The sequence below is a fragment of the Typopeltis vanoorti genome, chromosome 15 (genome assembly GCF_054136105.1).
Source record: "Typopeltis vanoorti isolate ZY-2024b chromosome 15, IOZ_Tvanoo_1.0, whole genome shotgun sequence".
In the NCBI taxonomy this organism is placed as follows: Eukaryota; Metazoa; Arthropoda; class Arachnida; order Uropygi; family Thelyphonidae; genus Typopeltis; species Typopeltis vanoorti.
Genome location: NC_143563.1, coordinates 118393125 through 118406439, shown reverse-complemented (window position 1 = coordinate 118406439; position 13315 = coordinate 118393125). Strand labels below are relative to the sequence as shown.

General features: G+C 34.4%; 1 protein-coding gene across 1 annotated transcript in view; it reads left to right on the top strand.

Moving 5' to 3' along the window:
- Window positions 1-13315, top strand: part of Hel89B (histone acetyltransferase 1) — an 863997-nt gene that overhangs the window by 552145 nt on the left and 298537 nt on the right. The window contains exon 25 of the mRNA XM_090405810.1: window positions 2857-3058. Within this exon, the coding sequence (XP_090261936.1) occupies window positions 2857-3058 (202 nt within the window). The remainder of the gene's footprint in view (window positions 1-2856; window positions 3059-13315) is intronic.

Genomic DNA, 13315 nt, shown 5'->3' with positions numbered 1-13315 from the left:
CCATGAAAGTATCTGTAGAAGAGGCACAAGGCAGAAACTGAACATCTGAGAGAGGGGGGGGGAGAAATTGAAGTGGATACGTTGAGACAGGAATCGTTAATTAGCAGGATTGCTGTCTCCTGGATGGAATTGAGCAATCTTAGAGAGAATTTTGACTCACTACTCCAAATATGGGAGCAATATTCCATGGTTGGGTGAATTGGGGTTTTTGATAGTTATTTCAGCTATAGTCGAAATCTGTTTGTGCTAGGAAAGATCGGAGATGTAGGTCAGTCCAAGAAGGGATATTTGATTGTGTTTGCATATCTCAGTGTTATTGAAGGTAAGGAGAATGAGATAAGAGCTCTATCTTGCTAAAGATCAGAGACATGACTGAGTTTTTGTGGCATTGAAGTCTACAAGGTTGTCTTTGCCCTATTAGGTTATAGCTAGGAGATCGGAGTTCGGGAAGCTAGTCGTGATGGATCTTGAGGATTGATTTGTCAAATGAAAAGGAGGAATGGAGTGTACTGTCATGAGCAAAGCTATGGATAGGATTTGATGTCTGTGAGAGCAGGTCATTTATATACAAGAGGATGAGAGTGGGTGAAAGAATGAAATCCAGGGTATTCCAACGGTAAATATGAGAAGAGGAAACCATCCACCCTAACATGTAGTGAGTGTCCTGTGAGAAAGTTGGCAATTCAGTTGCAGAGTGTGGAAGGCAGACAATAGACAATGTCAGTTTGCTAAGTAGTCTCCTGTGCCAAATCCTATCAAATGCCTTTGAAATGTCAAGGGCAGCTACATGAGTTTCTCCAAATTTTTCCATGACTTGAGTCCAGAGGTGGGTGATAAAAGCAACAAGATGTAGTAAAAGAGATATTACCAAAAAATGAAAGTAGTCATATTCTAGAGAGCCATATTCCCAGTTCAAACCTTATGTAACTTAGAGATAGGTTAGATCAAAAATTAGATGCCAAAGGCACAAGTAAAATAAGGGGAGCAAAGATGCCATCAATGACAGATCCTGTTAAAAATCAAGATAATAGTAAAAAAACTTGGCTTTATTAACTTTCAGGAATGTGCCAGTGGAACTAATCTGAGTTAGTCACTTAATGGAAGAGGGAAAAGCAAAAAAGCAAACAAAACATGTATTCTGATGGTACCAAAAAAAAAAGACAGCAAACTCCAAGAAAGTGGATTGATGCAGTTAGTAATGCTTTAGAAGGCCAAAACATTAGATGTAACTATGTAGGGGACCTGACAAATAACAAATTAAATTGGAAGAAAATTATTATTCATAATAGGATTCTAGCAATAAAGCAAACATTAATTGTGTAGTACTGTCATATACATAGTATCCTGCATACACATTTAAAGGTATATATAATGGAATTTGCTGTTATTACTATGATCATTATTACATCACATCTCCTACCAAGTCAAGCCTTTGTGCAGGAAACACACTCTAAATGCCACAATATCTGTCATAGCACATCTGAAATTCACTCACAATCCTCATGTTCATGTCACTATATAGATTTTCATTCCATTTGCTCACCTACCACTCTCCATTCCAAAAAAATATGAAAGGCAGAGATAAAAATTCTCATAACTCTATTTACTACATCCTTAAGCAAGTTTCTGCGATGGACTCTTGTTCTTATTTCGTCCAACCTTTGACATATAATTTCTACATTGTCCATTTCTTTTAATAGCTTTATGTGCCTTGATCATTTCATCTCTTCTGTATTTACAGTTTACATTATCTCAGTCTTTCCTCATAACTTACTTTCTGCTTCTATGGAATTACTTTAGTTATTCTACTAAAATTTACATATAACCATGAAAAACTATGTGACAACTGTACATCGTAGTCCAGTTATGGACTGTTTAAAGATCTCGCCACTTTTTCTTTGTCCCCAGACCTTCAACATTGTAAACTATCACTCTGATAACTCTACCTTTTTCCTAATCCTCCATCTTCCAAATTCATTATTAAGAGACTTCCATCTCTGAATTCAATTCCGAAGTCTACCTCCCACATTGTACTGATATCCTTATATATATATCTGCCCATATTGTCCTCAATCCAAATCCTCCTGAAGTGAGGATTAATTACATGCCAACTAACCAGTCACATTTTTGATTATTCTCTTCACCATTGCATCAATAGCAAAGACTTACATATCTTTCACCAAACTATTTACATTATCAGTTGTATATTGGGATGAAAATAGAAAAGGTGCATAATTTGAAGGAATTTCCTTTGGAGGTTGTGAGTGCTGGTAATGTGAATGAATTCAAAAAAGGTATGATGACTGGTGCAGGTGATATGTCACCTTTCTTGATGAGTTCCTGATTCCCTGGAGGTGTCTCATAGTATTGGAATGAATTTCCTTTGGAGGTTGTGAGTGCAGATAATGTAAACGAATTCAAGAAAAGGTATGACAGGCGATATTTGACCTTCTTTGATTAGTCCCTGACTTCCTGGAGGTGTCCCCTTAGTAATGCCAAGCACCCAACATTGCAGTACTCTTCTTTCAGACACTTCTTATCCATATACATCCCTGAAATATGTTTATCTCAGCCTGTTCTCTATTTTTGTCTGTTTTTTAATTCCATGTGTTACAGTTTAAGCACAGATTTTGCATGGAGCAATTTTCCTGAAAATGCTTTTGCAAAATCCAATCATCCAATTCTCTAACTATTCCTGACCAAGTTTTCTAAAACCTTATTCACCACTCTGAAGGTGCAAACATGTTAAAATAACAAATAATAATAATAATAAGTCATTACTGTTTTCATTTATATTACAGTATATTATTTGATTAACTATTGAGATTAAATTATTTCATTTCCTCTTATATGTAGCTTCAGTCCATTGTTCCACATATTTGTTGTTGTTTGGAGCATCCATATTCAGAAGTGCGTCACATGGCAGCTCGTTGTTTGGGAATGATGACAAAAGTTATTACTATAGCAGCTATGAATGCAGTACTTGATAAAGTATTAGGGAAACTTGGTGCAACAGACAATGATATTCAGAGACAAGGAGCTATTGAAGCAGTATTTTGTATCCTTTTCTTCTTTTTCCTTCTAGTTCTTAGTAAGTCATAAAAATTTGTCCCCCCCCCCATCCCAAACGGTTAGGCTTATGAACTCAATGCATAGCACAGAGAAGTTTTAAGAAATGAAAATAGCACACATGCTGTATTATAAAACACTGTAAAAAAAGTGTGTTATTATTTTTCACGATGTGTTATCTAAAAAATTTGTTATTTTAGTACTGAAAAAAAATTCTCAAGTAATGCTTCTAAATTGTTTCAAGTTTTAAAAGAAAAAAAATAAGCTATTTTTGGCTATGGAGCAATCCCTTTTGTAACAGCTAGGCTATAAAAAAAAAGTTATAATCAAGTGAGGTTTAAATCAAAGCATATTAATTTACCTGTGTAAAATTTTTGTCATTTTGGTATATCTAAAATATCTACTACATCTATATCTACTCTGCCATGGGATGCTTAGGGGTCTATTGCCAGTCCTAAGCCTGGATAAAGCAGGAGGGTCAGTCAGATGAGTGTCAATGCTCTGACTGTAAAGAAAAAAGACGATTGTTATCTGATGCCTATACAATCAACAGCAAAAAAAGGCCGGCTTGGATGTTGACTGGATAAACAAGGTCCATGTTTAGGCATCAGATAACAATCGTCTTTTTTCTTTATGGTCAGAGCATTGACAACTGAAACTAACAGAACTAATATCAGTAGGAACATGAATGTATGGACACTTTGGATGTCGGGAAAACTACAATTACTTTGCGAGGAAATGAAGAGATATCAGTGTGATATACTAGGACTGGCGGAGATGCCATGGACATCATCAGGAGAGATAAATGGATGCAAAGTCATATGGTCAGGGCATGGCACGAAGCAGGAGTTGGCTTACAAACCAGTCAATAAACGAATCATAGTAGTAAGATTTCAAACAAAACCAAGCAAAATATATCAATAGTCCCGATATATGCACCCACATTTGACAGCACAGATGAGGATAGTGACTTATTTTACAGAGACTATAGAATCAATACCAAAGCAAGATGGACTAATTATTGAAGGTTATTGGAATGCCAAAATCAGAATAAATAATGGTAGTTGGGAAAGCATCATGGGAAAATTTGGTTTTGGAGAAAGAAATGAACAAGGTGAAAAAATGTTAGAATATGCTGTGGACCATGAGATGGTGATCTGTAACACAAGATTCCAACAAAAAGAGTGTAGAAAATGGATGTGGCATTCAAATGATGGGAAAACCAAGAATATGATCAATATGATTACATTTAAAAGAAGGTGGTTAACATCAGTCAGCAGTGGCAAACTTTTCAAGGAATGGACTTTGATCATAGTTTAGTGATTGCAAACATCAAGTTGAAATTAAAAAGAAAATATAAACCCCATCATCAGAAACGAAGAGATACAGCAAGAATAAGTGAAGCAGAAATAGGAAGAAGGTACAGAACAGTGTTAGAAGAGAAACTGAAAAGTGTGTACAAAGAAAAAAATTCGAATCTAAGAGTGAAAGGAGTAATGAAGGCGATAGAAGATGCAGTTGAAGAAACAGTACCAGAAGAAGAGAAGATCAGGAAGAAGTGGATTAGACAAGAAATACTGAAGTTAGTGCAGGAGAAGAGAATGTTGAAGATAAGAAGGAATACATCAGAACAAATAGAAGAAAGTGTAATGAGGTGAAAAAAGCAGTCAGAATGGATATGATGAAATGGTTAGAAACCCAATGCAATAATATAGAACAGCACTATGGAGAGCATAAAACTAAGGAAGTGTACAAAATTATTAGAACCATTAATAGAAAATGGCAACCGAAACAGACTACAATTAAAGATGAAAAAGACAACGTATTGATGAATAAAGATAAAATTGTACAGTGGTGGACAAGTGAGTTATATGAAGAAAAACTAGATTTACATAGCTTCAGGAAACTGATTGAAGAATTGAAGCAGATATCACCACCACGTAATGAGTATGATATGGATATTTTAAAGAGGAGAGGTAGAAAAAAGCAATAGGATGGCTAAAATACAACAAGAGGTAATGTAACGTCACTGGAGAAATGCTTAAATATAGTGGTGAAAGTATGGGTACAGAAATCCAACTATGTAATATGGTATGGAAAGAAGGGAAAATGCCACAGGAGTGGGTGAAATTGATATTAATGACATTATACAAAAAAAGGAAATAAGCTAGAATGTAAAAATTATAGAACAATTGCTTTGACAAGTCACCTTGGTAAGGTGATGATGATGATATTGACAAAAAGATTGAGAACACAATTGGAAGCATGCCTTGCAGACAAGCAAGCAGGATTTAGGAAAGATAGAACTACAGTTCAACAGATTTTGACAATGCGGTTAATAGCAGAGAAAGCTATGAGAAAAAACGAAAACATATATACTTGCTTTGTTGATTTTTAGAAGGCATTTGACAGTATTGACCAGAAAGTGACATTAGCAGTGCTAGAATCCTATGGAACTGATAGAAAACTAATAGCTATATTAAAAGATGTATATAAGAATGGCAGTTGAAGCAGTTAGAATAGGTGATGATTTGGGGAAATGGTTTAGACAGGCAGAGGTATTAGACAGGTGGACCTAATATCACCAAGTATTTTCATCGCACATTTAGAAAGAACAATGAATAAAATAAAAAGAAAGATGCAAAAGGAATATCAGTACATGGGATGAGAATTAACAATCTCAGATATGCAGATGACATTGTTATTATTGAAGAAGATGAAAGAGAACTACAAAAAACATTGAAACTGTTAAATGAGGAAGGGAAGAGATCTGGCCTTATTATGAGCTTGGAAAAAACAAAGACAATGGTATTTGGTGAGAAGAACATGAAACAAAAGATACAAGCGGGTGGAATTGATATAGAAAATGTAGAAAAATTCACATATTTGGGAAGTAAAATGACTTATGATTTGGACTGTAAAAAAAGAAATAAAGATCATGATTGCAAAGGGAAGAACAAATCTGAAGGATATGGATAACATCTGGAAAAGTAAAGTGATCAGCCTGCAAACAAAACTAAGAGTACTGGAAACATGCATCTTTAGCGGTGTACTGTATGGAGCTGAAACATGGGTGATAAATAAGGAATCGAGAAAAAGAATTTTGACATTTGTAAGAACTTGTTACAGGAAGATTCTAAGAATAGGATGGTACAGAAAATTACAAATGAAAAGCTCTATCAGAAGATACAACCAAAGGAGAATTTAATGCAGATGATTATACAACGGTAGTTGCAGTTATTTGAGCATATCTGCAGAATGAGGGAGAACCGGAAGAGAAAGACATTCATGTTTGGTATTATGGTGTAAACAGAAGAGGTAGATCACACAGAGGATGGATAGATGACATAAAGGACTGGTGGGGAATGTGTGTACAGAAACTGTGACATTGTGCACTGGACAAAGAAAGGTGGAAGAAGATAGTGAAGGAGACATCAGACACCAGTGGGCAGTGAGCTCATGGTTCATGATGACGATCATGATATATCTAAAATAAAATATAAAAAAAAAAAAAAGTTATGATCAAGTGAGGTTTAAATCAAAGCATATTAATGTACATACCTATGTAAATTTTTTGTTATTTTTGCATATTTGATTTGTCTCAATAAAAAATAGAAATTGATTCAAATGGCATTATATATCCAGAAAGTCAGCGACCAAACAAATTAGAAACCATTCTGCAGAATTATATACTTCAGAAGGGGAATCAGATGTTACAAAAAAAGTAAATGATTTAAGTGGCTGGATTAAGTTAACCTGAATCTTATAGAATAATAAAAAAAAAATAAAATAAAAATGATCTTTTTATATTTGTTCATTTGGAAATTCACATTCTTAAAGTCTTTGTTTTGGTGAAAAACAGTGCAAAATGAGTTGCACTGTTTTTCAGAATCTTTATAAATATTCTTTTCTGAACATAATCCAAATGCATTAATATCTAAATTGGACATTTATTAAATGATTCAAGAGATTTTTTTTTGACATTTATTATCTTGATTATCCAAAAGTTATAATTATTGAGGCTTGGTTGGCAGAGGATGATATTTTCACTGGAAAAGCAAGTAAGAGGTATTGTGCTTTCAGAGAAAATAAGCAATGTGATTTAGGAAGGAAATATTGTAAATCATAGCAGTATTGCTATAATATGCAATACAATATGAATTACAACTAGCAAAATCAGTTCAAATAGAGTTGAAGGATGCAGTGTATTCGAAATTGTTATGAGAGAATAAATTATAGATGCCAAGAAATTATATTCTTGGTTTAATCCTTTATTCAAGTGTATCACATCCCACTGTACACGCTCTTTGTACCACTGAAGATAGTGAGGAGCCATCGCTGTCCCCTCTATTTGTTTGTAGAATTTTCCCTGCAAAAGGAAATAGCCAGAGTTCACAGTAAACTTAAACAATTGAAATATCAGGAAGAAAATACAGCTTGAATAATGTCTAAAGTGGCTTTAAGTGGTAAACAGAGAGGAGACATCATAACTGACCATAACGTCAGTGTGGTGGAGTTTGAGGTTTTTCTATAGTAATGGCTTTGAAGTGGTGTGAGATTTTTATGTGTCACTGAGTGTTGCAAGCATGTTTAGAAAGGAATTTGGCTAATCTGTATGTGGGTGAATCAATAGCATCTACAATTAAGCTTATTGACACATTTTGCTTATGAATTTTGGATAGCACATATATGCAACGGAGGTGCCTAGAATTATATGGTTTTCATTTATAAGTAACATCAACAGGCCAGGAGGTGATTATTTTTAAGGAGTCAGTGAATTGATCTGATTTGTGTATTTTTAAGGTCATAGTCTAATCGAAGGTAGGTTGAGCGAACTTTAAGTAAAGAACCAAGTTTTAATGTGTAATCATGGTAGTAGTTTAGAAACTACTGTAGCATTTCCTTTATCAGATTTAATAATTACTATTTTATTATTCTTCTTGATTTCTAATAGTGCTTCAAATTTTATATAGGAGAGGTTACCTTTTGGAAATTTTACTTGAATTAGTAGATTGGCTGATATTATTGGTAATATGGGTAAGAAGGCTGAGAATCCCACATTCAATTTGAATTATAATATCTTCTGTAGGAATCTTTATAGGTGCAAGAGCGTAGTTGTAGCCAAGAGGTAGTGCACTAATTGCTTCTGGTTTGAGGGTGAAGGAAGATATTAGTGCACTACCTCTTGGCTACAACTACGCACTTGCACCTATAAAAATTCCTACAGAAGATATTATAATTCAAATTGAATGTGGGATTCTCAGCCTTCTTACCCATATTACCAATAATATCAGCTAATGTACTAATTCAAGTAAAATTTCCAAAATGGTAACTTCTCCTATATAAAATTTGAAGCACTATTAGAAATCAAGAAGAATAATAAAATAGTAATTATTAAATCTTATAAAGGAAATGCTACAGTAGTTCTAAACTATTATGATTACACATTAAAACTTGGTTCTTTACTTAAAGATCACCATACATCAACAAATTTAGCAAATTTGTTGATGTATCAAGTTTTTATTTTTAGAAATTCTTTGTTGATGATGGGTTCTCCATTTGTCTGAATGGCCTAGATTCCTTCAACATATTTTTAACACACCTAAACAGTGAACATTCCAGGATCCAGTTCATATGAGAAAAAGAAAATAACAATAGCCTTTCTTACCTAGGTAGCCAGCCTGATAGATCCTTGAAATTCTCTGTTTACAGAAAACTAGAAAACCCATACACACTCACACAATCAGTAGATAATATACTTTCAACAAAAATAAACTTTCAATAATCAGTAGATACATTCACAATCAGTCACATCACATCCTCCCTCTCTACAGTACGGAATTATTAAAACTTTATGTAAGTGGGCTAAATTAATTAATTCAAATTACATTGTCCTCGCCACTGAACTTCATAAAACATTCTTAGCCACTGGCTACAATTCCTACCACATCCAAAGAATATTAAAAACCCAAACCCGCACAAACTCTTCAGCACAGTGGTAGTGCACGAAAGCTATCACTATTCCATATATCCAAGGCACATCTGAAAAACTAACAGAATTCTTTTAAAAAAATGCTATCTTTCATCCACTTACAGAAACATTTATTGAAGCTCTGAAGCAGCTTGATAAAATTCCATGTTTGGTCTCTAGAGCAGGTTTTCTGGGCTACTTAAAAAAATAAATAAAAAAAAAATTCCTTATTCCACTCACCGTACTATATACTGTAAGTTTACAGCCTTTTGTAGATGGGAGATGTTAAAATCTTTTCCAGATTGGTAATACATAAATACAGTTCCTTCATATTATTATTATTATTTCTTGACTGTTTTTCTTGATATAAAAGTCTGATCTAGACGACCCTGGTTTTGTTCAGAACTGAAGTTTGTTTTTTACCAAGTTTCTCTTCAATAATTTTTCTTAGCAAGCCACTTCTGAGTTATACTCTCATAAATGCAAAATCTTATCTGAATACTCAGTAGGGAAATTCCTCTGATAGTGTATGCTATATTTCCCTTGTTATAGATTATATTGAAAGAGGTTTACTCCAATTATCTGGAATTTGACCTTGAATTATGTACTTTGGAGCATTTTTGGTCAAATTTATAGATATGGACTGCTAATCTATTGGGACGACTAAGAGAAGAAATCTTTTAAAAGAGACAAGTGTAAGTTATTGTATTCATTGGTCATATAGGATTTGTTCAGTTATAACTGAAAGAAACTTTATCGTTTTCCTGTTATTATAGAAATAGTTCCAGAAAAGTTTTTGAGTCATAATTGTTTTATTTAGGATTCTCGGGGTAGTTGAAATCATTGATATGAATTGGAGAATGTAAGGTTGGATTATAAAATATTAGTGTGGATTAGAGGATGGCTGACTGACAGACAGATATCAAAAAGTGGCATAGGAAAGATGTTAGTTGGCAAGATTTCTGGTGACCAGTGGTGTACCACAGGGCTCAGTCCTTAGTCCATTGTTATTTTATCTGTAAATTATTGGGGACATTAGGAAGGATTTCACAAGTGACATTCAGTTGTTTGCTGATGATGCAAAGATAGGTAGGATAATCAGGAATTCTGCAGTATTTGCAGAATTATTTGAATAGGTGGTACATATGAAAACAGTTGTCAGTTCATAATTAGTAAATGTAAAGTTATGCACTTGAGTGTGATGAGATAACTAATGTCATATTATATTGATGGGATTATGCTAGAAATTGATCAGGCTAGGAATCATAAAATTTTAGTAGATAGATAGTTGAAATTTTGAGGGCCATGTAGCAAATATTGCAAATACAACTCAGAGAATAATTACAATGCTGAACGAACCTTGTTCAGCATTGTACATGTAAGGATTTGTCATTATCCTTATCCTTCCTTATCCTTACATTTGTCATGTAAGGATAAGGAAGCCAATTTTGTTTCATTACAAGGCATTGATGCGACCTCACTTGGATTATTGTGCTCAGATCTGGTCTGTTTCCATGATGATGATGATGTTAATACATTGCTGAGAGAGAGTATAAAGAGGAGAGTTAAAGATAGAGAGATTGTGGAATGCAGATTATAAAGACAGAATGTGAATTTATGAACTGCACACACTAGCAAACAGGAGAAAAATGGATGATGTGATATGATACAAGTAGATGGCATTTCTCATTTTATGATGGGTGGAGAGAGGACACACAGGCTACTTGACTAGGTGAGAATGAGTGCAGTCAAGAAGGGGTGAAAGCTGGATTTTTCTCTCATAGAGTGATGTGTGATTGGAATGGATTGCCTTTCTTTGAAGGTGATGAATGCATGTGGTGTAAATGAATTCAAGAAAAGGTATGCCACCTAGTTCCGGTAGTATGTAGCCTCCTGCTGAGTCTAATTCCCTAGAGGTATTTCTTAATAATAATAAAATATTGTGAATTAAGAGCCTCTGTAGCTTAGTTGGTATAGACCAGCCGTTTCTCAGCCTTTCTAAGCCCAAGGACCAGTAAAATGCCTAAAACAATTCTACAAACCACTAAGTCACAGAGGCGTAGTTTGGGGAAGCGGGAGATCCGCCCCGAGTGGCACTTTTTTGGCATTTAAGAAATCTTTCCATACTGTCTATGGCAATAAAACTATATTGTTGTTCATTTCACCCCTCTTTTATTATTCATCATTTTGCCACTACAAATTTAGCAGTAGAATGGCGAATAATAAAAGAGGGGTGAAGTGAACAACAATATAGTTTTATAGCTTCTGCCTTTGAACATTCTGACGCTATTTGTTGGTTTTTTTAAGTCTCCATTTGATTTCAATAATTTTTACTTATTTAATTTGTTTTGTTTGGATAATTAAAAAATATATATTTAATTAATTTAAGTCTGCCTGCGGACCACCTGTCCCATCGTCGCAGACCACAGGTTGAGAAACACTGGTATAGACGAAACCTTTTGGTTGGAAAGACCTGGGTTTGATTCCCATCTATAATGTGAGAAACCTTTATCTGGTCTCCTTCGATTAAAGGTGAGTTAGCCGGTCTCATAGGGAGGCCGGCTAACTCAGTCTCTGTATGAGGGACGAAAAACTCGGGTTTTTCGTCCCTCAAAACAGGCAAACCAGCCCCGTGAGCACACACGGATTAGAGTCATGAATACTTACGACAATGTGTGGAAAAGATAGGGTCCTCACCACACGCCCGTAGTTAACCATGAGTCACATCATGGTAGTCAACCTCCTAGATAGGAGACGACACATGAATGGAATAGGATTGTGCATTAAAGATATTTTTCTTTGATTATAAAAGTGTCTGAATTCTCAATCTCTTAATCAGTTTAATATGGTTATTAAGGTTATTTAAGAGAATACTTTATATATACCCTGGGATTAAGATCTGTGTGAAAGTTTAATTTTTAGTTTAGTTTCAGATATTTTTCTTTTCACTTTTGAAGTTAAGAGCTAAACCACTTGGAATCAAGGGAGTAATTTACTGGGGGTGCAAATGATGGAATTGTGTTCACAGTCAAAAGTAAAAATTCTTCCATCTAACCAACAGTGCACATCAAAGTTGCTTGGTTTTAAACCAATGCTAGGATGCAATAAAGCTGTTTCTTGATCTTGTTATGTCCCTAACTTATCTTACGATTTTGTTTGTCTTCTTGCAAACTGCCTTCGTCTATATTCTCCTAACTTCTACTTTCAAGACATCACCTAAATTTTTACCAATATCTGAGCTATTGTTCCCCGTAGTATCCCTAGTATTTGTATTTTAACTGCGCCCTTTGGGATATTTAGTTTAAGATATTTTATACATAAACAGAGAAAAGGACCTCAAATATCTGAAAGTGTAACTATTGCAGTCGTGACACTATTCCTTGTTACTCAACATTAATTCCTTAAACTTCCCGTTTCTTATCATTGATTTCCCGCGTGGTTCGGCTCGAATGTTTCTAAGCGGTGCATTGGATTAGCAATATCAGACAACTTTCTTTATCATTAAACAAAAGGTTTATTATTTCTCTAAACATGGTACATATCAAAATACTCAACTAAATTACTTACACACTAAATTTAGCTTAATACAAGTAGTTGGGCTATGATTCGACAAAAGATACTACGATCATGCCGCCACAAAACTTCATACAAAACATGAATTCACTTAACATGAAAAAATTAGATTACCACACATTATTAGATTATTTAACTTCAAGTACACTGATAAAATCATTAACTACTCTAGCACATACTTATGACAAATTCCGATTCTCTACACATCACACTAGGCATTCAAATTCCTCAGGCTACTTGATTACTCAATTTACACTAATCAAACTCAATATTAACAAAACCATTTACTTCATTAACACACAACTATGTCATTATCTTTTCTTTTACAATGTAGTAGGCACTCAAGATTCTTAGGATAATTAATTATTCATAAATTATCTACACTAGCTAGCTTACTTTTAACACTCTCTATCAAATTCTAAAGTCCTATTATAATTTCTCCCTAATCACTTTAACAGTTCCGTATTATGACAATGGTACCTATCACAAACAGCTTCTAGTTAACATAAGACAAAATTCACAATACCTTTCTTTAGCTTCACTTACGGGCCTTTACCTTCTACTGAACGAACTTGCTTGCATAACTTCTTGCAATTCGGGGCTATATAAACATCTGCGCCGTCGGCTGTATTATCCGAAACGAGGACATCAATATTTTCACAACTTCCTATGACTCTGTGGTATACTTCGCTTTCTACATAG